The sequence below is a fragment of the Micropterus salmoides genome, unplaced genomic scaffold, assembly GCF_014851395.1.
Source record: "Micropterus salmoides isolate LMB-PRFRI ecotype aquatic unplaced genomic scaffold, ASM1485139v1 Ms_hic_scaffold_1, whole genome shotgun sequence".
Classification (NCBI taxonomy): Eukaryota; Metazoa; Chordata; class Actinopteri; order Centrarchiformes; family Centrarchidae; genus Micropterus; species Micropterus salmoides.
In genome coordinates, this window is record NW_024040040.1 from 58,797,707 (window position 1) to 58,825,389 (window position 27,683).

General features: G+C 40.3%; 1 protein-coding gene across 1 annotated transcript; it reads left to right on the forward strand.

Annotated features, from left to right (window-relative positions):
• The first annotated feature begins 883 nt into the window (after positions 1-883).
• On the forward strand, positions 884-26,612 carry LOC119914363 (D-dopachrome decarboxylase-A-like). The gene is made up of 3 exons (XM_038733632.1): positions 884-1,081; positions 15,566-15,741; positions 26,104-26,612. The coding sequence occupies exons 1-3, from the start codon at positions 974-976 to the stop codon at positions 26,174-26,176; spliced, it is 357 nt and encodes a 118-aa protein (XP_038589560.1). The 5' UTR covers positions 884-973; the 3' UTR covers positions 26,177-26,612.
• Positions 26,613-27,683: the final 1,071 nt, after the last annotated feature.

The following is a 27,683-nucleotide window of genomic DNA, read 5'->3' on the forward strand; positions in this document are numbered from 1 at the left end:
TATACCAACAATGAATGTATTATGATTAACTGATCAGGCTTCAAAGTACACGGCAGAGATGATGCCGATTATTATAGGACTGCAGTGGGTTGAGGAAGTAAAACCAGACAGAGTGGTGTGTTGTGTTGATTCTGTAGCAGCCCTTTATAGTATTCAAAATATGAAATCTAATAGAGAAGATCTAATGCTAGAAATCCAACAAAGTTTATTTAGACTACAGACACTATAGAAAGATGCTGGGTACCTGCCCACGTAGGTATAAAAGGGAATGAGAGAGCAGACAAAATAGCTAACAAAATAGCTAAAAAATCAACACGGATGAACAATGCCATAAATATACCCCTTGGAAATAGAGAAGCTAAGGCGATAATCTAAAACGAAATGATGAAGAAATGGCAGGACAGGTGGGATGTGGATAAAAGTGGAAGGAAATAGTACAGCTTACAAAAATCTATTAATGCTCATGGTGTGAATAGAAGTAACAGAAGAGAGGAGAGCGTTTTAACCAGGCTAAGGTTTGATCTAGGTTTGATGTAGAACATGTACTATTACGTTGTAGGAAATACAGGGATGAGAGGATGAGGCTAAATCAAAAGATAAGTCAGGCAGGAAGGAAGTGGAACCTTGAAGGTTTAGTAGGCACAACAGGAGATAGTGTAAAGGATACACAGAAATCAGTAGTACAATATCTGAAAAATATAGGTTTTTTGTTTGTTTTGATTTGTTGATTTTTATAATTATATTTTTAATATTATTATCTTTTTTTATGATATAAAGTAGTCCCAACGAACATAGTTCATGTTACATACTCCGATACAGTAGGTGGCGGTATGCTCCTTTAAAAGTCATGGTTGCAATCTGCCATAAAACGAAAAGAAGAAGTAGAATTATTAGGATACGTTTGCCGTCAGTGGCCTTTCGTCCTAGTCTCCACACAGAGCTGTCGGCACACTAGATTCCAGTAGTCCTTAAGATGCCTTTCATCGACTTACAGAGTAATTTACCTATCAGCTCCTTCTCTGAGGACTTTCTGAAGAAGCTGTGCTCCAGCGCCGCCGCTGCTCTGGGAAAACCCGAGGAAGTGAGTACTAACATCACCCTTACGCCGGGAATCCGGCTACGGCACGTTACGGCTGTGCCACGGTTTTAATACGTCCATAGCCCAAGGTGTTGTGCCCAATTCTGCCTGCCTGCCGAGAATTGCATGCACGTCGCGAGTGATTACGGTCATTTATGCTGAGAAAAGAAGTGAATGCAAATCCGGCAGGTAGCCTACAAAATCTGTTCTGCCGGATTATGCATCCACCTTTTTAGGTCCTTTTCAGACACTTTGCTGTGCTCATTGATCAAACGCGGTTATCACCACATATTTACTGAATCTCAAGGAATGGTACTTCTACTAAGTTTATTAAAATATTAAAGATTTTCATAAAATATATACTTCGAATCATTTATCACCATTGATGAACCCCACGGAGAACAGTATAGCGTTTAAACGCAGTATTTGGAGGTGCATGCAATTCTCGCAGGCAGGCAAAACTCGGCATAACACCACTGGCCACTGGAAGCGTCAGAAGCGTCTCAGCAGCGGAGCGTGCAGCCTGCCCCACGTTATTTACTTCTTATTAATTTGTCCTTTTTGTGCTGGAAGTCAGGCACAGAATGGCAGAGAGAATCCGGTCAATTTTCAAAATAAAATGGAGACTCCCGGTCATAAAACAACAATAAACACGGTTAAAACGGACACAAAACGAAATGATTTAACTATGTAGCCTACTTAATCATAATAGAAGCACAAAATGCAAACACTGATTACCAAATCAACAAAATCTAAACATGTCAGCAAAGTCAGGCAGGCAAAACGCTCTGATTCTGAAATGATCCCTGTGGGAAATGCAGCCTGAAGTTAACGGAACGAAACGGGGTCACATAGAGCTGTGGAGAAAGTAGTAGAAGCACGAAAATGACAAATTAATAACAAGTCAATAACGCGGGGCAAGCTTCACACTCGGCTGCTGAAACGCGTCTGAAAGGCTTCCAGTGGACTTTGACACAAGGCAGGGCTATGGATGCATCAAAACCGTTGCGCAGCCATAACGTGCCGTAGACAGTCAGTGAATTTTAGGGGTTAGTCCCACTGCTACCCTCCATGCCCTGCGTACATTCAAAACTGCCTCACGTGAGTCCTATCCTGCTGCAGTGCACGTGAGTGATAGTACCCAGCAGGGGCGTTTTTAGGACCTTGAAACAATGGGGGCTTAGCCCAGCCCATAAAACTTCATATCTTCACATAATAATTGACCCCCCCACCCCAAAGTTAAGTCTGTAAAGCAACAGTAAACATCCTCTACTTATATGGCACAACAAAACTCAGAACAACACTATTAACTGTCCAGTAACGTGCGGTGAAATTTTTTCATGGGTAGGCTGTGACCTATATGCCTATATTCACTAAATGCAGCAGCCTATTTTCATCATCACTGTCTGTCACTGCCTAGGGCATACAGCGAAGTCAATGCACAATAAAATGTAACGATCAAATTAATGTACACATCTATCTTATGACTTACACAACAAACAAATGTTTCTGTGCGGGACACAGTAAGAGAGAGAGGGGCGCGGTGTCAGCGAACCGACACGCAGTCTATTCACCACAAACTGTGCAAACACGCGCAGCCAGCCACACACACACACACACACACACACACTAAGGGTCCAGTGACTGCGCACCAGGATTTGAATAGGCTACAGTCAGAAAACATTGTGTTAGCAGTACAGCTTTAAAGTACAAAACAGCTTATTCGCTCCTACAAACTGCGCTTGCACAGACCGACGCGCAGTGAGCGTCTAGCAACGGCGCACTAGGATTAAAAAAAGACAACTACAAAACAGCATTTTAACCCTTACAAAATGCACTATCGCACAGACATAGACGTACAAATGTGGCAGAGGTGATGGCGCACCAGGGTATGGAAGAGAGAGCATTTTGGTGTCTGCGCACAGCAGGCTTATAATATAGCACACTATCATACAACACATACAAGCCAATATAACAGTTTAAAAATATTAAATAAATTAATAATTTATGTTTTAAAGGGGGTGCTTACTTTAATTTGTAGACGAAGTCCATGCGTCTATCCCTCTGGACAAAGATGTCAATTACTTTGTTGTAAAAGTTGGGTATTCCACATTTTCATGAGTCTCTCCTTTTCAGTGGAAATAAGAGCCAAGGAGGAGAGTCTGTTCTGCTCCATTCTGTTACGGCGGTGGGTTTTAATACGCTTTAACGCAGAAAAGCTCCTCTCCACAGATGCGGTAGTAGATGGTATAGTTAAGACCAGCTTCAAAAGTTTTGTGGCCTCAGGTACAGTCTCCTGCAGATCATGGTCGGTCAAAAAAGTAAGCAGCTGCACAGGAGTCATTCCTTGGACCGTTTGTGAACAGTATAGGCCCACCAAATCAGACTTTAATCTGATCAGATCAAAGAATTTTGCATATGTGGACAGGCTCTCTAATCTTTGATCATCAAATTTATCTGACATTTCTGCAAATTTTTTGCAGTCAACTAAGCCAAGGAAATTCAGCTCCTCCCGGTGGTCAAATCTGGTTTCATTTGTACAGTGATGTTGTCATGAACACTGTAGAATAATCTTCTCCTCTCATCTCTAACAGACGTCTGGTGGCGTGTCTCCTTATTGATCAGTTTTAGATCGTTACTTTTCTCTTCAAAGTGATCATAAAAAACTGTCAAACTGCTCTCGCTGATTGTTCAATACACGCAAAGTGTCTCTGATGCGCACAGAGCATAGGCTAATGTCCATTGCCTTGTTTTGAAGGTGATGAAAAAGCGTGTCAGTCAGATTGAATATGCCATCGTATACCATCAGGAGAAAACAGGTGGATGCTTTTGAGACCCACAGATCAAATCCTGAGGCCATAGCGAGGGTCTCTCCATCCCAGTCATCTGAGTTCTCCATCATCTTCTGGAACACTTGGCGGAGATCTGGTAGGTGTTGGAGGATAGTTTGTACCAACCTAGAATTTGAATTCCGCCTGACAGATGATGCTTTAGGGATGCGACATTTCACAATTTCATCCAGTAAATGTGTGCGCTTGGTAGACTTGCTGAAAATGATGCTAGCCCTTCAACAGTCTTGAAAAAAAGTTTACACTCCGGAATGGATTTTGCTGATTGTGAAAGCATTAGATTAAATTTATGCGCATAGCAATGCGTAAATAAGGCTTCGGGTACTCTCTCTTTGATTTTTGCCTGTACTCTGTTAAGCTCTGAGGCCATCACTGCAGCTCCGTCATAGGTTTGTGCGATCAACTTTTCAACAGTTATACTTTTCTAATACATCTAATACATACTCTGATATTCCCTGTGCACTTCTGTCATTACTCACGTCATCAAAGCCCAAAAAAGCTTCTTTTACTTCACTTGCACTGTTGACATATCTCATCACTGCTGATATTTGAGCCTTATTTGTAATGTCTGTGGTCTCGTCCACTTCCACTGCAACAAAGGATGTTGCTTGAATGTCATTTTTTATATGGCTTCTGATAACCTCAGCAGTGGCTTCAATTAAGTCATTCTGAATCCGATTTGATGTGCCAGCAAACACATTTGATGAGCTTAAGTGCGCAGCCAACTTGTCATCTTTTTCTGCCAACACATGTAACCGTTCAACGTAATTTCCTTGAGTTGACAGAGGTACTGCTCTCATAGTTTCCCCGAAAAGCCATCTATGAGGCTTTTTAATATCTCCCTGTTTTCCTTTACCTTTGCATTGTGCGCGCTTATCTGGAGCCTGTCCTGCTCATCCAGGGCCATGTCAATGCGATTTTTGCCGAAGGTTTTCAAGGCGATCTGTGAATGGACATAGGCCATAGATTTTTCATGCTTCAGAAGAGCTCTTGGTAGATTGTTAAGGTCACTATATCCCGCTTTTACCCACACACTGTCGGTGCTGGAGGAAAACAGAAGGCATGGAAAACAGAAAAGCTTGCTAGTCTGGCTGCAGCCACACAGCCAGTCCTTATTTTGATACCACTCTGTTTGAAAGGTTCGTGTTATCTTTTGTCCCTTCTGCTGGGTAAGATCCTGTAGGGCAGGTGATGGTTTCCCGTTAGCGACCACAGCTCTTTTTCATCATAAGACAATGTTGAAAATCTTTTAAGTAATGAATATCCATGTTCGGCCGTTGAGCTATCCGCTGCTAGCCAACGCTAGGCGCTAGATGCTATCGGGAAGCGCGGAGTGACTGAGAGCGAGTAGATATCACGTGACATGAGGCAAGTTCGGTCTCTGCCTCAACGTTCGTAATTCAAGACGGCGTAAGAATTGACTGCGCATGCCCAAAGCTACCTAAATTACATTCTATGGACCAAACTGTAGAGGCACTGCTAACCTCTGCCTCAGTGGCCATGGCCTTGAGTTTCCTGCATGAAACAGCAGTTTTTAGGAGCAAACAATGTGAAAAGGAGTATATTAAACTTTTAAAACGAATATTCTGACCACTTTACGGGAGTATGTGTATTCCTGAGAATTTCTTTTACAAAAAATAATATTTGAATTATAATAAATGCAATTTATAATGTGGTGAATGTATTAATCTCTCATGTAATTTCAACATTTCCTTTGGTGAGGCACTGCCTACCCTGCCTACCCTGCCTACCCTGACCGCACATCACTGTAACTGTCTCATTTTGATGTTGCTAAATTGTAATGTCATGCGTCTAATTATAATAATATAAGAACAGAACTGCGACAGTATGAACAGGGAGGTCTGGGGTAGTCCCCCAGAAAATTGTGAGTGTTAAACACTTAATTTCCTGCATTCTGGTGTTTTTCTGCACCAATTTGTGCCTTTTCTGCATCAGTTTATTGTGGAATTATTTATGTTACAGAATTTAAGAACATTTTGATATTTTATGACCTTGTAAGTGATTATTTATTCCCATCTTAAATGTGCAATTGTACTACTGCCTGCCTTGGCCAGGACACACTTGGAAATAGAGTTTTTCTGATTTAATAAAGGTGTAGTGGCCGTTTGTCAACAAACAAAATAAAGTTAAACTTAAATCAAACCTTCAAACAACAACTTCTAGCACCCTGGGCAGGTAATGTACGCAGGCAAGAAATAAAATCAAATTCAAACTGGATTCAGGGTTTGTGGCTGGTTTATTTGTTCCAACTGAGCAAGCAATACAGCATCTCTCACGCTGGTAAAAAAACCATGTGCCCATCACCCAGGTGCTGCCGCTCACTTCCTACTTCCTACCTATATTTACCCTCACCTGTGCCCACTACTGCCCTCAGGTGTCTAAATCAAACATTGCAATTATTAAACTAACCAAAAATAAAGACTAAACATATATAAAACAATTAACTAAACAAACAAAAAAAAACATTATCAAATATGTATACATATATACGTATTTCTAATATAAACAAAATCATAATAATAATCAATTTAATTAACAAATTACCACTACTGAAAGCAAACTAATGTAGCTTCAACAAAAGGTATAATAAAACGATTTAAAATCTAAAACTGTAACAGAATATAATGCAGAGCAGCTTTCAGGCATTCTGGGTTGCTTTCAGATATGTTTCTCCTGTAGATCAACTTTTGATATCATCACTGCTGAATCAACACACACAGGCCTGACTGCATGTGCCACCTTTTTACCTCATCAATAATAAATTAAATCATTTTAATTCAGTTATAAACTCCTGGACTTTAATAGCTTCTGTGTTTCAGCAGGTTTTCTGCTCATGTTCAAAGTTCTGCACATTCAGAATCTAACTGGGTTCTCTGACATTTCCAGAATAAAGGATATTTTGAGAGGTCAAACAGGATAAATCATCATAAACTTTGCAATCAATCCGCGGTCCACCTGCGTGCCGCTCCGTGTGGAAGGGATCCATACCATGGATTCTGCAACCCGTTGCACCACTACTATGCATGGTAGTGTGGGGATTTAATTCTTGTATGTTTGGTTGTGCAGGATCACAGCCCTTGTGTTCACATGAGGAAAGGTCAAGATAGGCTAAAAAAAGTAAAAATGCACCATCTATTGCATTAGACTAGGCAACTTGATGAGTTTACTTTTTTAAGTAGCCCATTTAAATATTCCTGCAAATTCAATGAAGAAGCTTATTATCTGTAATTTAGCTATTTCTACAATTATTTCCTTTTTAAATCTCCATGAAGGTGTTTATAAGTTCACTGTAAAATATCACTTTTGCTGCCCAGCCAACTTTTGTTGCCTGTGCCTTTTTATTATGGACATGTAGCCAACCAAACCGCTTGCTTTGCAGTAGCACAGGCTGACAATACAATCTGATTATTCCTGAAGCATCTAAGTAATCTTCACAGCGCTAAGAATTATTGTGGCAGTAACATGAGAGCAGCTCATTGTTGAAGCAGGTAAACCTACATACAGAGGAAGCTGTGCGTCATGCGTAAAGCCCAACAGGACTGTTTTATCCACCATATTCTCTCTCTGTGCATCTGAAAAATAAATAACAGCTGGTAGCTGCTGAATGAAAGATCAGTTTCACCAGCAACATTCTGTTTATGGACTCACCGTCGGACATCACTATAAAACAATGGTTAGTTAAATAGTTAGTGTATTAAAGAAAAGAAACAGGCTAATGTCCAAAGCGATGCTCTGTTCAACAACAGTGATCATCTGACATAGCTCTTACAGTGTGTAGTCTTCATTTGCTCTGCAGAGACTAAAGACGCTTTTAATGCGCCGTTAATGGAAAGTGTTTCACTTGCCGGCTTGTTAAAGAGCAACGCAGGTTGCTTTCCAACACGGCCACCAGTGCCGTGGCGCGCGCTCACTGGATTTCAGTTGTATTAGTAGAACATAAAGCCTTAAACTGAAAAGATTTTTGCCTGATTTTCTAAATGTTTGTATCTGCCCAGCTCTGTGACTGTGACAAGCGTCTGACCAGCGCTTTACTGTGTGACTGCGCGCACAGCCTGGATGAGCTCATTTCGGTTAATGAAGCAAAATGCAGATTACAGACTGGTTATAAGATAAGATATACTTTATTGTCCCCGAAGGGAAATTTGTTTTGGACTCTCAAACATACTCTAATGCAGCACAACACATGCTGTCGTATACATTAGACACTTCCCTATATAGTAGCACATTGACTATTTCTTCCAATGTCAGTTTTGTAAAAAATGCATCCTCTGCTGAAGTCTGGAGCAGAGAGTATTCACGTGGTCCTTCCAGCTAAGTGCATTAAGTTAAGTTATGAAGGTATGAATGGAAAATGTAGCGAAATTAAAAGTAGTCCTACGTTAGATATTGTGCTGCAGGCATCATCACTGCTGCCTTCAGCTAGAAGTAACAGCAGCACAAAAGAAAAGTCTGTATTATTGATGCACTTTGCTGCACAGGCCTCGAGCAACTTCTTTTTTTCTCCCTCAACATTTCTATAGGCTACATTTTGTCCGCGACTTATGTTTGACTGGTCTCTTAGTAAACCGCCTCCTATATGAGCCAGCTCTGAAATCGCCTGAGCCAGGAAGGCAATGTGAAATAAAAGTTTACATCAGGAAAGAGGGGGGGAACATAGATTTTGAAATGAAATATGTATAATGCCTCCTCTGCCTATCAGGTGATGAACTTCACCACAAATCCACACAAGTTAATTTCAGCGCCTCTGATAAAGTGCAGCTCACAGCTTCAGGTGGCGCAGAGAGGACAGACACAGAGCTACAGCTGGATCATCTTATTCTCCCGCTAATTTGAAGGAGAATAAATAATAACAATAATCTCTCTCTCGCTGGCTCCCGCGCACATAATGTTAGTTAAGTTATAAATTGCTCTGCAGATTGAAGAGACCTGTGCAAAACGAGACTAACTGAAAACACTTCACCACATGGTAAATTCAGCAGCTTTGTGCAGCTCACATTCCCAACAGAGCAAGGCTGTGTTTTAGATTATACATTTTTAAATCGCAAAACTCTTCCAGCTACGTTACGCGATCACTGTCTGACACTCACTGTGCGACAGCGGGCTTGCTTGATTCCTGTCACAGCGTCCGCTGGTGTCACATCAGCTGGGTGGAGTGTAATTGTGCCGAGTCGACGCAATTAATTATAGGCTACATTAGTTTTTCCACCATGTTCCATGTTCACCCCCTTTAGTTTTTAAGGGCATAGGAGTTATAGTAACGTTAAGTTACACTTGCATGCAGCATGTTCAACTAACCACCTGAATTTAATCCTCGCAACGCTTTCCTTGTGGGGGTTTTATCGCTGAACACACAACGCGATAACGTGAATAAACACAACCCGCGATCACTACAGCTGTATGAACCCAAAGTAAACCTTTTGCTGTGATTTAATTGCAATAAATATATCAAACTGATGCTGAAATAACTACAATATGATACCGATTTGTTAAACGTGAATTATTGCTTTGTCAGGTCTGTCAACAAGTCAGCAGGAAAACAATTTTTTATGTTTGTTTTCTGAATGGAGTTCGGATCGCACAGGGCTATGTTATGCTAACTTGTTCACAGTAATTTACAACAATAGCTGGAATAAAGTTACAGACACGTATTTTCTGAACTCACCAGGTAATTAAACTTCCTCGCTTTCTTTTCTCCAAGCAATGTCCAGTTTTGTCCAGTCTTCATATGAATACGAAGTAGAAGTCCAACAGAGCAAACCTACGCTAACAACAACAGTGAAACAGGAAATGCACGCTCGCTGGTGAGAAGCTCAGGTGAAGATAAATCAACATTGTACAGGCTTCCCATGAGTCCTTAAAAAGTCTTAAAAGGTCTTAAAATAAAATCAGGGAATTTAAGTTCTTAAATTGTCATAAATTTACCGTAAATTTGCTGTAGGTATTAAATTTGCCGATGTTGTGTTTAACGCTGGTGGAAAAATTGTCACGCACAGTTGCCTAAAACGCCTAATTAGCTTGTATTTATGTGATTTTTTTTTTTATTAGATTTTTTTTGTATTTGACAATGCGAGACCCTGTCATTAATATAGCCTAACTTTTACGTTATGTTTACGGTAGCTGCAGACATCTGGCTGTGTGACATATTTCATTATCGTCAGACGTGGCTGCAAGATTGGGAAACGCAAGTTTAAATTAAAGTGGTTGGAGGGAGATCCAATCGTTTTCTTGCTACCTTTCTTTATAATGTGTAGGCCACTCTTTTCTGTTATTTTAGTAGTTTATATTGAGTTAAGCACAGCAGTGCATGAGTTAGGGTTAAACAATAAAAACTTCACCATAAATGTCAAATCGTTATTTAATCATTATTTTTATAATTAGAAGCTTAAAGGCTGATTTTTGCTCCTGAGTGAAAGTTGAAGAAACCAGATGGTTAATTGTGCTTTTACACTTTTTCTTTATACTCAGAACATGCCAAACAGCAGCCTGGGATCAAACAGTGCATCACTTCACAAATCTGAGGTAGAAACGGAAATAATTAGTTCACCAAAAACATGAGCATGATCAATGATCGGCACTGTTTGAGCATGTTTATGCACAACACTGAATGGACAAACCATCTAGGCACCTGTCTGCACTGTCAGACTTGTGGATTGGACTGCAACCAGTACATATTTCTGCCCAAGTACTTGTTGTATGTGGATAGACAATGCATTTGCATCCATGTGGTCATGGTGTCCCTGACCACCTCCAGAGGTTGTTTTGCTGATCAGATTACAACCTGTCCTCAATGCGTCTCGGGTGCGTAACATTTACTTTCATGTAGTCAAGTGCTACCCGATCACAATCTGATCACCCAAAATGCCTTTTAATGTCAGGTGTAAAAGAAATATGATCTCTTTTCCTGGTTCCTGTCAGAACAGGTGCTGCAGCATTCTGGATCAGCTGAAGAGACTTTTTTGAGCAGCCTGATAATAAGGAATTCCAGTAATCCAGCCTAGAAGTAACAAATGCATGGACTAGTTTTTCTGCATCATTTTTAGACAGGATGTTCCTGATTATTGCAATATTACATAAGTGAAAAAAGGTGGTCCTTGAAATTTACTTAATGTGAGACATGTCCTGATCAATGATAACTCACAGTGGTGCTGGAGGCCAGGGCGATGCCATCAAGGGAAACTATATCTTTAGATAATGCGTCACGGAGGTGCCTGGGTCTGAGTTTAACGTTAGAAAATTACAGGTCATCCAGGTTTTAACATCCTTGAGTTTAGCTAACTCATGAGTTTCATCTGGCTTGATCGATAGATATAACTGAGTATCATCTGCATAACAATGAAAGTTTATGTTTGTGTTTCCTGAAAATATTGCCTAAAAGAAGCATATGTAAAGTGAAGAGGATTGGTCCGAGCACAGATCCTTGTGGAACTCCATGACTAACTTTGGCATGCATGGAGGACTCATGTACAAACTGAAATCGATCTGATAAATAGGACTTAAACCAGCTTAGAGTGGTTCCTTTAATGCCAATGAAATGTTCCAGTCTCTGTAATAGGATCTGATGGTCAATGGTTTTAAAAGCAGCGCTAAGATCTAATAAAACCAGTACAGAGACAAGTCCTTTGTCTGATGCAATTAGGAGGTCCTTAGTAATTTTCACCAGTGCTGTCTCTGTGCTATGATGAACTCTAAATCCTGACTGAAAATCCTCAAATAAACTATTGCTATGTAGAAAGTCACACAGCTGTTTGACGACTGCTTTCTCAAGGATCAGAGAGAGAAATGGAAGGTTAGATATAGGTCTATAGTTGGCTAAAACATCTGGATCAAGGTTGGGCTTTTTCAGAAGAGGTTAAATTACAGCTACTTTAAAATACTGTGGTACATAGCCTGTTGATAAAGATAGATTGATCATATCTAGTATAGAGGTGCTGACTAAGGGTAAAACATCTTTAAGCAGCCTAGTCGGGATGGGGTCTAAGAGGCAGGTTGATGGTTTAGATGAAGAAATTATTGAAGTTAGTTGGTAAAGATTGAGGGAAGCAAAGCAGTCTAAACGTATATCTGGTTTTACAGCTGTTTCTAAGGTTCCTGAGTTTAGAGATAAGTCGGTGCCAGGTGAGTGCAGGTCTTGGTGAATTTTGTTTCTAATAGTTAGAATTTTATCATTAAAGAAACTCATGATGGTGTAACTACTGAGAGCTATGGGAATACTTGGCTCACTTGAGCTGTGACTCTCTTTCAGCCTGGCTACAGTGCTATTTTCCTCTATTAATGACGAGTAGTACGCTGCTCTGGCATTACGGAGGGCCTTCCTATAAGTTTTAAGACTATCTTGCCAAGTTAAACGAGAATTTTCCAGTTTGGTGGAACGGAAATTCCGCTCAAGTTTCCGCGATATTTGCTTTAATTTGCAAGTTTCAGTATTATACCATGGAGCTAACCGTCTTTGTTTTATTATTTTCTTTTTTAGAGGGGCTACAGAGTCGAGTGTCGTTCGCAGCAAGCCTGCAGCACTATCAGCAACTACAACGTAGGGTTTTGGGTGGGTAACTGCTGAAATAGAAGGGCAAAGAAGTGTGTTGGACTGCGACTCTGCCTCCTGGTCTCAACTCTGGATTGTCATGGATTTGGTCCGCTAATAAACTTGGCCAGATTTCTAGAAATGAGAGCTGCTCCTTCCCAAGTGGGATGGATACCGTCTCTCTGAATCAGACCAGGTCTATTAATCTTATTGACCTCCGATTGGTGTAACTGGGAGTCATTACCGCCAACGTGAATAACAATCTTACTGTATTTACTTTTATCCTTAGCCAGCAGTTTCAAATAAGACTCAATGTCGTCCGCTCTGGCCCCAGGGATGCACTTAACTATGGCCGCTGGCTTCGCTAACTTCACGTTTCTCAAAATGGAGCTGCCAAGGATCAGAGTTGGTTTCTCAGCGGATGTGTCGCTGAGTGGGGAAAATCTGTTAGAAACATTAACAGGTTGGTGGTGACCCGTGGGCTTTGAATGCTTCCGCCTATTCCTCGTTCGGACAGTCACCCAGCCACCCTTTCCTGGCTGCTCAGGAGATGTCGGGGGACGGCTACCACAGGCTAACTCAGGGTGGTCTGCACCGACTAACGGGGACTGGCTAGCTACAGTAGCTAAAGACCTACCAAGGTGTGGAGCCGGACCTCTAAATCACTGAGTCTCGCCTCCATGTCTACAAATAAATTACTTGTTACACGTACCATTACCGCTAAAGGAGGCAGAGGAGTAACTGAACATCTGACACACCGAGCAGGAGAAAGTAGGAGAGAGAGAGGGAGAAGGAGAAGCCATCACTAGCTGCTAAGCTAAAGTATGGTAGCGTTGGCTACCAAAACTTTTGAAAACAACTGAGATTAAACAGCAGTCACTAAAAGATGGAAAGAACTGTGAGTGCTTAGGCAGAATTACTGTAAGAATAAGTGTTTAGCCGAAAGTTGGCCGCTGTAATGTCAAATCTAACAAATTTAACTGGTATTTAGTGAGAGCAGCACAACACGCTACCAATTCACCTGTGTTGAAGAAAAATAAATAAAATTTGGCATTGCCTCGTTCATTAAAAGTGATCTAATGGCATCTCTTTTCTTTCATCAAATTTTGGGGTCTTAAATTTATATTTGCCCACGACCCTGTATGCAGGATAAGCAGTTGACAATGGATGGATGGAAATTTATATTTGTTGGTCTTGTTAGATCTTAAAAAGCATTGAATTTTGACTTTAAAAATGGTGCAAGAACACAAAACTAAAGTTAAAAGCTAATTTAATTAAAGCAGTTAACTCTGAGCTCCTCCCACGGGTAAACGGCAGAGTTGTCAGAGTATAATCCAGACCGACTACGGGTTTTTATTTGTCTAAAAGCTGAAGCGCTGCTTCCGGCTCTTTCTTCTACACTTCCCCGTAGCTTAGCAGCTCTCCATCGGGCAGCTGTGTTTTCAGTGCTCTGAAGCAGTCTGTGACGTCCGCACAATCTCAGCGTTATATAGTTTCAGGTAAATTTAGCTCTAGTGTATAAGCTAGTAACGATACGGCCACAGGCTACCAACCATGCAACCTCTGGTGGTTTAGCCAAGAAGCTAACGCAGAGGTAACAACAAATTATGCAGAATAGGTGCGTTTCCATCAGCTGGTTTGGAGCGAATAAACCAGGCTATGGCAAGCGTAGTTACATCAGTAGTTGACGTTACACATGGCTGTAATAAACAAGACTATGGGTTCCAAACTGGAAACAAAACCAGCCACATGGAACTGTTGGCCATTGAGCTTAGAATACTGGAAAAGGGTCCTCAGGAATGTGTTTCACACGGGCAAACTGCTACCAGCCATGTCTCTGCGCGTTATGGGAATATCCGACAAGACGCCGACAGGATGTGAGTTACAAGTTTGCTACATCATAACATCTCCCATTTAGTACATTAACAGTTTTTTGACAAAGGCAAAAACTACCTGAAGCAAGTAAAAACTTTTTTGCAAAATTAAAGATTTTTTTATATTATTTTGCAGTTTCCTTCAACCTTTTGTAATGCGATACTTCAGAATGTGCATTACAAAAATTGGCTAGTGAGGTAACAAGCTAACATTGTGTACCCATACCTGCTAATTACTGTTACACATAAATAAAATACTAGAATTTCACTCACCAACTGGAGCACAGGTTTCATGGAGGTTTGCGCTCTCTCCAATAAATTGCACAGCGTGCCATTATTTGTCTGTTATCTCCATGAAGAAACAGGGTAGAGCTCTGTGACTGACTGTATTAGATGCTAAGAGATGGCGGACAGACGGTTAGCAGTGACAGCAGCAGCAGCTACTTGTCAGTGAAAGCGGCCACGCCCCTAATAATGCAGAAATTTAAGGCTTATTGTAATTTAAACCGGTGAGTTATGAATAAATTCACCCCCTCACAGTTGTCATGAAGGGCAAAATTAGCTTTATAAACTAAATCCATCTTTTGTACCAGGCTGTAAACATGTTTTGTTCTGCTGTAAAGTTGGGCATTTTAACACGGGGGTCTTTTGGAGCCAGCCTCAAGTGGCCACACGATGAATTGCAGTTTTAGCCATTCCTGATTTGGCTTCAGTCCGGAAACCAAAAGGTTGCCACTTGCTTAGCTCCAACTAAGCTAACTTGGTCACGTCAAGCTAGACTGGTGTGGTTGTGGTTTCAGCAACCAGTGTTTCCCACACATTGATTTATTTGTGGCGGCCCGCCATATTATCAGTGCTGACCGCCACATATTGATTCTCGATTTTATTTTATTTTTTTACTATTTAAAATCATATTAGATTACAGAGCTGCGCACAGCGCATATATTCGCTCAGCACCTCCTCTCGCTCTGTCACGTTAGAATTTTGATAGTCAAGATCAACTGATTTATTAACATTCAGTCCCTCACGTGGTTAGTTCAGTGTGTTGCTCAAGGGTACTTGGGCAGGATGGGGAGATGTGCTACTTTGTTTTTGTTTCATAGATATGGCTTTCAAATTATGTAACATGTACTTTTGCTCAGTCTTGCCTCTTGGTCCTATTGATCCATATTTACCTGCTTTACCGTCACTAACGTTCATGTTCATGGTGGTTGTTTTTCAGAGGATGAACGTGGTGGTGAAGCCGGGGTTGCCGATGCTGATAGCTGGCTCTTGCTCTCCGTGTGTGATGCTGTCAGTGTCTGCTATCGGTGTGACTGACACTGCTGACAAGAACAAGGAGCACAGTGCCAAGCTCTTTGAGTTTCTGACCAGAGAACTTGGTCTGACTGAAGACAGGTGAGCTCAGGTGTTGCGGCAATTAGCCGCAGGGTTGTGTGGCAGGGTGGGCGTGTTTGTTTGTGCTTTAGAACTATTTTTGCTCTGATTAACTGGCTTCCTTACTGTTACTGGGTTTAATGAGAGGCTCTGTTAACTGGTGACCTTCAGCTGAATACCTTTGCGGTTGTCGTAGTTACGACTGGAGCCCAATAGATATGAATTTTGATATTAAAGTGAAAAAAAGCCGACTTATATGATTATATTATATATTTATGTATTTTATATTGATATTTTGATTTTGAAAATTATTTGAATAGTAAACCCCTTTCCTGTATCAACTACACTTAGAACAGGCCGATATTTTTTCCTAAATGGATTATATTAAAAAAGCCTTAGATTACAGTCTCAACATGTAAACAGCTGCACATCATTAAATATGTACTTCTAGAATGTGCATCTTTTTCATCCATCTGTAATGCAGAGAGATGGAGAAACGATAAGCATGTATATTCTATCGTACACATAATCTGCCATAACTACTTTCAATGTAGCATATTTATGTGTAGTTTATCTAGAGACGGGCATCGAGTATCCATACCTTTAAGGTATCGACCGAAACAGCCCAGTATCGAGTTGTATCGAAACGTCTTCTGTCAAACCAGTACTTCATTAGATACTTTTTTGTAAAGAGACTGCGACAAAAATTACTATTTATATGGTTTTGCTTGCAGCCAAACAGCCTTCAGCTGCGGTCTCAGGCATGTTGCAAATTCATCACCACAAGCTTGGCTTGGTTGGTTTCATGTTCTGGTATTATTTAACACCACTCTGTACATTTTTATTTGCTATTTCCACAACTCATGTGGTAACTAAACTTTTTCACTCCTCCTCTCTCATTCAAATAGGTGTCAAAAATTCCCAAGCTGTCATTTATCCTCTGAGGATGACCTAATTAGGATGAGGAGTGATCTGCAATTTCCCAATATTTTTATTTTAAATTTTTTCTTTATTTCTTTTTGAAAAAGAAATAGCTGTCATTTTAAACATTTTAAACGATACCCAACCCTAAGTTTATCCCTTTACCAGCACTCTAAATTCTATCCAAAGCTAACTATAAGGATCTATGATCCAGTGGCCTAGAAGAGAGGCTGCTGTTGAATGCATCTAACGCTAAACGAACAATTTTTGAAAGATGAGCTAGATAACTTACGTGTTTCGACCAAAGGAACTATACAATGGAACTAGGAACCTTTGAAGGAACTCACTGCGTTTCCACCGGAGGGACCAGGGTCTAAATTTAGTTCTAGGGTCTTTATATTACCCCCCAAAAAGTCCCTGCTCAGGGTGTAGTAAAGTACCGGTACTTTGGGGGCAGGGGAATTTCTGAATGGGCGAGTACTACTGGCTTTAAATCAGCATGTCGGCTGTTTTTCTATGACTGCTCCTCTCTTTTCCACCGTTGTTTGCAAACCAATAAATCACAATCAACAGTTGGATAGTACACACAAGTCTCGCTAATGTCCGCCTGAGATCATATGTCGGCATTAAATGTATTGCTCTGAAGTAGCAGCAGTGTGTTTTTACAGCATACAGCTGATGGAGTTCCGCTAAATACTGGGTCCGAAGTTGTTGTTTTAAGTTTTCATCAGTCAGGAAGTTTTTACACAGAGCCGAAGTCGGTCTCGTCTTCTCCAAATTGAATTGTCTTTAACTTTTTGTGTGCAACGCACAGCACAAATCATTGGAGAGCTACTGATCCTCGCTGTTTGTGAGTTTCCAGAAAGCCGTTGCCATGGTTACTCTAGTGAGAGCACCTGCCATTTACTTGCGGAGCACTGTCTTACCCGCATTCAAGTAGTCTGCCGAAGCCTCCCTCCATTGCTTGTTTGGGTGGGTGATTTGCAGGCTGATCAACATCCCACCCCTCCTGTGACCCATGGTTTGACTGGATGTGTATTCAGAGCCAGTGAGCAACGGACTTTCAAAATAATAATAATAAAAACTGTGTTAATGTGTGTTAATTAATTAATGCATTAACTCTATAATAAGCCCTAATATAAATATCAAGATGTGATGTTTTTTTAACACTGTTTTATAGAAATCCTCATTGCTTATTGCTTATATGCTATTTTAAAGCTGCTAAGTTCATTGTTTTGCTCTAAACTGCATTTTGTTGTATTTAGTATACAATGACAATTCAAAATCAAAAACTCAACAGAATTCAAGTCTGTGCATCTCTCAGTCATTCTGTGTTGCTTTAAGATATGTTTCTACTGTAGATCAACTTTCTCATGTAGTATCATCCCTGCTGAGTCAACACACATGCAGATGGAAAAAATAATAATCCATTTTCAATCCAATCCAACAATCTAATTTTATCCAGTCTGTTTTTTTTTTATCAGATTTGGCACTGGTACCACAGCTAGCTTCTCTCATTGACCAGGATTCAAAGAGCTGCTAACGCTGGTTGATTAATGTTAACATTACTGTAAACTAGTACTGCTAGCTAGCCTAGCAAAAATGTCATAACTCTGTTTTAATTGTTATAACAACATAGTGTAAGTGTAAGTGTACTTCAATGCTTCAACAAAGACTTCATGATGCCTTTAAAAGCATCAGGTGAACAATTATGAACATTCGCTTAAAAAGTGGCTTTTTTAGTGACAGTACAAAGTGAGCACAAAGACACACCTGAGTAGCAGGTATGCTAAAATGTTTTTTTTACCTGACAGTGTCGTGGCAGTGCAGCAGGCGCAAACATTGAAAACAATGGTTTAACTTTTATGGACTCTTGAAGAAGCAGCAGCATGAAAGTGATGGCTGTAGAATGGAGTTTTATTTATTAGTGCATTCCTCATGGTTTTTTAGACACATCAACGCTGCATGGGGGGAATTCACTTAATGATTCACGTAATGATTACTATATGTATGGATACATGTAGTATGTATGATTGCTTTTATATTTTATTGTTATTATATTTTCCTGTGTGGGTATATGCTCATATATAGCCTAGCCATTTAAGCAACATCTACATATTTATTTAATTTATTACAGCCTATAAATGGAGAAAGTTTTGTTGGTCAGAATATAGCAAAATATGAAATAATTTAGTTTAGGCTTTGCCTTGTTGCCTAGACCTGCCAACAAATGTCTGTTAGAAGAAAACAAAACAGCCCACATTTCCTTAGACCTGTAGACCACCACTGACTTCAGAATCAGCTGCCCTGCCAATCTCCTGCTTCTAACTCCTAAAATATGTTCAATATCCATCTGGTCAATGAATGGAAGGATTTACAACAGCATTAAAAGGACACTATGACATTACGTTTTCACTGACAACAACATTATGTGGGGACTGATATTGTTTTGAAATACGCTACAAGGTAAAATTAATATTACATTATCAACACTAGTGTTTTCCATAGACAACTAAAATATCCCCTTTCCTTTATCTAAAGTAAATGTAGCTTAAGTTCAGCACTAACAACGACTTACAGTTTCACTCTGTATCACTCACTACACTGTATCAATCTTTCTTCACCATGTCTGTCCTAGTGCCCGACTGCAGTAGGGATTTAAATTGTGAACCTGAGGAAACAACCAGAAAGATTATTTTAAGACAAAATACAATTTTTTTTTTCAGCATTCTATAGTATTTATTAATATTGCTTCTGTTTGTTGAGCACATGTCTGCACTGTAAAAAAATAAAAATCAAAATATAATAATAATTTTTCTTATTAAAATTTGGGGGGGCTTAGGACCATGTTAGGGTGGCTTCAGCCCCCTAAAATAGGCTTAACGACATCCATGGTGCTGTAGGTGACAGAAGAAGCATGAAGTAGACATCCCAAATACGGAGGGGTTAGGCCTAAGAGAGTTTTGTAAGTGAACATAAACCAGTGGATCTTACGTCTAGTATGAAGTGATATCCAGTAGACACAGTGGAGGTGTATAGATTGCAGTGGTGTGTCCTTTTAAGGAGCATTGGAAAATCTGATAACTGAGTGATAAAGAACATCTAGCCGCTCGAGAAGCCCCTTACCTGCACACATGTAAATGACATAACCAAAGTCTAGCATGGGTTAATATAGTCATCTGAATCAGGGTGAGTTTAGCAGATTGAGTGATGACCAAATACGGTAGAGAAACCCCAATCTGTTTTGACCTTGGCCTGTAGCTTGGTAATGTGATGAGAGTAATATAGTGTGCTGTCTAGCCAAACTCCCAAGTATCTTTATGTATTTACTTGCTAGTTCCACATCCTCAACTGTGGTAATTACACCAGGGTGGGAGAGTGTTTTTCATATCAAACCACATTAACTTTGTTTTGGAAGTATTAAGGACGAGGTGAAGGTCAGAGAAAGCTAGCTGGATACAATGGAAAGATTGTTCTTAGAACCTGTTCTGGGGAGGACCCAACTCATCTCACTTATAAGTGGATAAGTGAGTCTCCTGCACTTTGCGGTCATTAATATATATTGAAAAAAGTGTTGGCCTAAAATTGACACTACGCGACACTGTCACACACTACGTGAATTGACAGCGGCTATACAGGAAATGATGTGAACCTACACATGAAACAGCTGTTTGTTATTATAAAGATACCAATTAAAAGACAAAAAATATGGGTGAAAGGATGGATTAGCACATGCAGGTAGCAGGGATCATCTGTGCTACAGAGAGAGCTGGAGGTGAGTAAAATGTGTTTTGCAGTGAAAAAGTAGCTGCCTGCTCTGCAAGCTGCCTGCTCTCATTGGCTGGATGTGGATGTGAAATTTGGTATTCTAGATATCTGGCAGACGTCAGCAATGTGTCAGCGAGTGGTTTTGATGTGTCATTGTCTAGTTCACACATAACAACTGGAGACCGCCGATCGACCGTTCTCCCCAATCACAGCCTGATGGTCCCCGAACTCTCCGACCGGCAAATCAGGCTAAAAATCGTGTAGTGTAAACTAGGCTTTAGAGATACTGGGTAGAATTGGCCGGTAACAGATTGGATCAGCTTGATCTCCCCTATCGTGTGGATAAACAAAAGCTATAGACCTATGTTCAGTTTGGAATCATTGGAAGCATTTAAAACAGTTTAAAACAGGGGTTTAAAACAGCGGAGGAGTGTGTGTACATGCACTAACCAGCGGGGAAGCCAGGCCACAGCACACCAGAGCAGGTCACCAGGTCAGATCAGCTGCTTGATAGTGGCCTTTCACGGTCAGAGACGAATAGGGTTTCACCTAAGCCAATGTGTAGTTTGTTTCCAGAGAAGAAGTAGGAGAAGCACTGGAACAATTTAAAGGTTCAGTGTGTAAGATTTAGTGGCATCTAGTGGTGAGGGTTGTGAATTGCAACCATCTGTCCAGTCCTATGGTGGCTGACACAGCAGAAACGGTGTCTCTTCTGAGACAGCAGAATAGCCAGTCAGGAAATTAGGTTTCTTTAGGTATATTTATTAAGAAATGATATTTACGTAATTATTCAGTAAAACCCAAGCGGCCAACTTCCGGTCTCCAGGCTAAAGCTTTCCTGGAAGACCGAAAACCTGCAATTCATCGAGTGGCCACTTGAGGCTGGCTCAAAAAGGGAGTCAATCCCTATTGACCCACATGTTAAAATGCTGTACTTTACAGCAGAATGAAAAATGTTGAAGCCTTTAATCTGTCTGGTTCTGGTGCTCACAATGAACTTTTCCTCAGTATTCAAATTTTTTGAGATGCTCTCCTAAAAGATGCCTCAGTGTTTTAATGTTGAGAGCACTATTATGTCACATACATGGGAGAAAATGGAACAAGGGAGACTGTCTTTAAATGTTTTTGTGTTGTCCTTTTAAGTCAAATGTCCAGTAGTTTTGTGTAGCAATGTTATTTTAGACTCGAAGTTTAAGCTTTCAGTAGCAGATATGGTGGCATCCGAACCTCAACAAGAATCTTGTGAGACAAATATAAAAAGTACCTTTCTCTCTCAAGTGTCCTATTCCAGACAATAATCTCACACAGCCCTGCCAACAGCAGCAGTGTTACTCAATATAGCGGTGTGGGGAATTAACGTGCAAACAGCCATGGCTAACGTTTAACAAGTTATACAGCTTCCATCATGTAACTAAGGACTCTACTGCTAGCTTATTATGTTTATTACAAGTAACATAATCAGGTGACGTCCAAATAAACAACTCGTAACTAACGTTATGTAAAAGGGTTAATTGATTTGCTTCAAATTGTTCGTTTGAGCTGTAAGTAAACGTTAATGTAATTAATGTTAATAACTGATTCATAGTTAACTGTTAATTTTGGTCTCAACAAAATCTAACTTTAGTGTTGCAAAATAACGTTACCACATGTATATATTAAAAAGCATTTAAAACCTTTTTAAGTATAATGTTAATAACAGATATGTGATATTATTTCCAGTGTCTTACCTGGCCTTAACTGGTAACAAAACGGCCCCAGGTTCCAACCTCCACCTTACAGCACCGGGGCTTCAGAAGCTACTTCTGGTAACGCAGAGTAGAATATAGCATTAGCTCCTTAGCATGAGCTAACTCGGTGAGGCCGAGCTAGGTGGGAGTGGTTTCAACAACACGTCACCTCAGCTCCACCCACAACCCGCCTCTATACATAAATAAATACTTTGATAGTGGTGCTGTAATAGATCTCAGTCATGACAGCAACAGTTACTCATATAATCACTTCCTCTTTAGTGCTCTTTTGCCTACATACTAAAAATGTGAGAAGCTTCTTTACTGTAATGCACTATTGGAGTTGAACTGAGCTTTTACTAAAATTCTGAACGACATTAAAATAGTCTATAGCCTGCTTGACACACCTCTGAAAGAGCCGTCAGAAAACGTGATTCCCCTAAATGTCCTCTGCCTGGATACTGGGGAATTGAAAAAGCGTCCGTAGGTTGATGGATGTGGATCAAACATCAAAACAAAAACATACAGCACATGCCGTAATCTGAGAAACATTCGTTGCATTTATTGAAGAGACGAAAAAAAAATTGTCTCAAGATGGGCTCAAACCCTTGGGTTGTGAGTCCTGTGCTTACTGACTGAGCTATTCGAACATGTTGATCCAAGTCAATATTATATCTTATATTCTCATCAACAATCTAATTGTTGAAAACATTGCTCTGATGCAAAACTTATTTACAGACCCCTGCAGTATATTATTACTACTTCTTCTTATTCTAACGTACAAATTCAACACAATGATAAGTGTCTGCTCTGCCTGAAGTCACCAGAAGGAGAACAGGAACAACGAAGTGAGGAAACTGTTTGTCCGAACCTTTAAATCCGTGGAGCTGTCTCTCCACTACTGCAGTAGGCAGCCTGCCGGCACGCTGTACAGTCGGAACAGTGTTGGCCCGCCGCGGAAACGGCAGCCAAGTTTAGGCGAGCGCGCCACCTGAGGACACAGCGAAAACCCTGTCCAAGTGCCGCCGCCTGCTGTAGATGGGAGAGAACCACGGGACCAAGCAGGAGCCCCGGGGAGTCGTACGCTTCAGGTAGATTGACTGCTGGTAGCGTTGACCTAGTGCCGCCACCCAATCTTCCACCTACAGCCTCTGCCAGCAACCTGCATCATGGGAGATGCCACAAGACAGAGTCAAACTGGGGTTAGTACTGACCAGAAAGCACCATCCTGGACGTGAATGCGCACCGGACCTTATGTTGTTCAAGTCAGCTGTTAGCCAAAAACCTAAAGAAGAATGTAGAAGGAGGGAGAGAGGCATTCTTTGCTCAGCTGGAAGTGTTGCCATTATGTGTCACAGTATAAGATGCAAAGAACCTTGTCATCTGTTGTAAACTGTGCAAGCAGCAAAAAGCTTTCAACCACCAACAATTTTACATCTAATTTATTGGAGCATCAGCTAAAGCAGCACAGCAACGTAAAACTCTAAGAATGAAACTCCAGCGCTCACCTGGAGGCCACTACTGCCAGTTTATTACAGTTAGAGCGCAGCAAGTAGCGTTACTGTACTGAATTGGTCTTCCACTGTGGTGTTGTCCTGTGCCGTTATGTTACATCATTATGTATTATGTGGGTCACATGAGTTACAGCAATCTGTGTACCTGAGTATCGGTACAAAAAATTGAACGTTGTGAAGCAAACATTGTCCAAGATTACATGTAGCTTGCACAGCATCCTCTCTGACACCACCGACAGAGAATCCAGCTCCAGCATCCGCTAGCCTAAACCTGCTGCCCCAGCATGCAACAGCAAACAGTATAGCACTGGCCACCATAGACTCATAAAACATCCTCAGCATCGTCCTGCAGATGTTGAAGGACCTCAGCCTCCTCAGAAAATAGAGACAGCTTTGGCCCTTCCTGTAGAGGGCTTGAGTGTTCTTGGTCCAGTCCAGTTTATTGTCATTGTGCACTCCCAGGTAGTTGTAATCCTCCACAATGTCCACAGGGACCCCTGGATGGAAACAGGGCTCACTGGTGAGCTGCAGATGGTTCTGTTACCATGTGACCAAAGTTCCTCACCACGGCCCTGTACTCAGTCTCATCACCCTTGCTGAAGCTACTGATTATAAAATGACACAAAAACGTGCATTCACCAGTCAGTAACTTTAACACCTTGTTGGCAGTTCCTTTTTGGCCAAGTTTTCCATTTTCTCCCTGTGAACATGACAAAAGAGGAGGGAAGACCTAAATCATGCCTGCATGTGTGCTGACTCAGCAGGGATGATATTACATGAGAAAGGTTGATCTACAGGAGAAACAGATCTGAAAGCAACACTTTACTGCACTATATTCTGTTCTGAATTTTTTATACATTTTCACCTGCCACTGCATTTTGTGTTTCCCTTTACATAAATAATATAATATAAATATACATTTCCACCATAAATCGATGTAGGAAAGGCTGAAATTGGTGCAGGAAATTAAGTATTTAATGCTCTAATTTTTCTGGGAGAGGACCCCCAGACCCCCCCACTCAAATATATTTCAGCATTGATGATTTCTATAAACAGTGTTAAAATATTGTCACATATTGTTCTCAAGACACCAATATGGTGCATTTCCACATCTTGTGAGCTATCTTCACATTCCTAATCTGAGCCCTTATGTCCCCACTAATTTTCAACAAAAAGTAACCCCTTGTGTGTTTTCTCTTTCTCTTGTTGCAGTAGACGATTGCACGTTATCTATACAACATGTAGAAGCAATATTTTGGAAAGGGGGGCGGCACCTCGATTTTGTGTTTCCCGTTATATAAATAAAAAGATTTCCACCATAAATTTGTGCTTTAATGCTCAAAATCTTCTAGGGGAGTACCACCAGACCCTGCACAATCCAAGAAAACAGTCTCCGGCTTCACACACTGTTTCTAGGAGGAACAATTAATTTATTAATTAAATATAATTGCTATTCAAATGGCTTTTTTTCCCCTGGGAAAGTAATAAATGTGCTGTTTGTCATTCAGTTATGTGCTTTTTAAATGTTATTAATAAAAATAAGAACAACAGTAATAATAATAATCAACAATATGTCGGGCAAATAGCCTTCATCCCTTTTGATGGGGTGTGGTAAGGGACATGGATAAAGAACAGAGGGTGCTGGCCCAAAAAAGGTTGAGAACCACTGATTTATGTAAACACACAGTCCTCCTCCCCTCATCTTACCGGACTCTAGTGTCCTGTCTGCGCGTAATAAACTCCTCCCGTCAAGTATGACAGCATCCTCTGGGACGCTGCTATGCAGCCAGGTCTATATTGCACAAGCAGTATATTGGCTGTCAGCTATGTACAGCATGCTAGCCTCACCAACTGTATTCTAACGTTAACATCCTTACATGTGTGCTAATAAGTTTACTTCAATGCATTATTTTTGGACAAATTTGTGCTGCGGTGTTCATGATTCTACCATTCAACTCCGGACTGATTCAGGAATCTTCACTTTGGGGAAAAGTCGATGCAAATCAATAGCATCTAACCCTACCCCAACCTCTAACCGCATACAAAGAACTGCAAAGTAGCATAAATCATCAGAACACTGGCAACAATCCTTACTCCAGCGCATGTTCATGTTTTAATTCAGACTGTGTACAAAGAGGAGGGGCTATTCACAAACAGGTCTGTTTGTGTGAGAGAGAGCCAGAGCCAGAGGAGGGGCCTGGCGAAACTATGCAAAATCTGTTCTGTGTGTACAAAATAAATTGTGCAGATTTGCAGATTACACTGTATTTTTCTGGATAAGATTTTACACAACACAATGTAAAAATGTACATTTCTGGATAATTAAATATATGTGGATCATAGTACACATTTGTGGATTGTCTTCAGTGGGTTACAAATAATAAAGTCCGATTAAAAACTTCCATACATTGGAATTCAAGTACACTAAGGAAGCACTTTCTTCTGATTCACAGGATTGTTATTCAATTCCACGCGTTGCAGCTTCACCAGGTCGGGAAGAAGGGAACCATCATGAGCTTCTTGTGAAGGACACATCTTACAGTCCCATTCCTAAAAGAAGACAGCATCAAGCACACACTGTATTTCCATGTCACGTCCATGTGCACTGTCTGAACCATGTTTTTCACCTATGCGGTTGTTCCTAAAGCTGTTAAACATGATGTTAATACATTTTATTTTGAATGATTACTAGACCTATGACCCCTGTGTTACCATTCTTGAAATCTGTGTCTCTTGTGAATCTTGCAGCCTTCAGGAATGGAATGGTGTAGATGACTTTGAAAGGATTTGTGCTTTCCTGTCAGACAGAATTTGTAATGCAAAAGAAGGGCTCACATTCTTTACTGAGTTTGGAAAGACAGTTGCTATTATTTAGCTATTAAATCTGGATTAGATAAATACAGTTTTTGTTTTTCCTTTTCCTTTTGGTACTGAAGTAAATAAATATCATATCTACTTACTAGAACTTTTAATACCTCTGTACCTTTAAGTTTACCTTCATCTTAAGTAAAGAAGTGTGGATGTAGGACTCTTTCATCATGATAGTGACACTGAGCAAATAACGATCATTCATTTGGGACTGACATTTATATAAAATGATTCTATCAAAAAGAAATTCTTTTCAGTAGAAAGACAGACATCTGTAGGGTTAACATACCTATTAAGCACATCACAAACTTTGAGTTCAAATTACATCAAGAAAAATAATGTATTGTCATACTTGATATCTTATGTGTTTTTTACTACATACCTCGTGTAATTTTAAGCCAATTGGATAATTGCACACTGAGATATGGGTATATGTTCATGCTCGCTGGTAGACCATTTTGAAAGAAGACAAGGCCCCTACATTCATATTTTTAGATGTTTTAACCTTTTTATAGTCAAAGTTCACTTTTTATTGCATTGAGAGATTAATGTTTAGAAATATGCATAGTATTACTTGGGACTTGGATGTGGGAAATAGTTACAGTTAAAGACTGTTTTGGAGATGTAGCACATGGTGCCACAGAGTATGGCTAGCGTACTACTCATATTAGACTTGTGTGGTACCCTAATATAGTACATCACAGGTTTTACTGTCTTGTATTTTGCATATGGCGATTCTTACTGCTAAATTATTAATAGCTGCTGTAGAGCTGTAGCTCTCACACTTTGTCTTCGCTCTTTATTATTTTAGTTAGTAGGAGAGCTGTAGCTCTCACACTTAAGTTATCTTCGCTCTTTATTAGTGTGAGAGCTGTAGCTCTCTTCTTTAACTTGCTGTATCTTCCTCCCTATTTGGAATTTAGACACAAGATGTATATTTTTATGCTCAACTACTCAAGACTAAAAAGTCCAAAATGAAAGCATTTATCAGTCCAAGATTTTTAAGCAAATAAACTTTTTGTATCAACAAACTTGCTAGTATGGAGATAATGTGATCCACATTATCTCCATACTAGCAAGTTTGCTGGTGGTTAGACCATGAAGGGTCTGGGTATCTCTGGATAATCTGTAATTCATTTGTAATTATAAAACGAAAATATCGTTT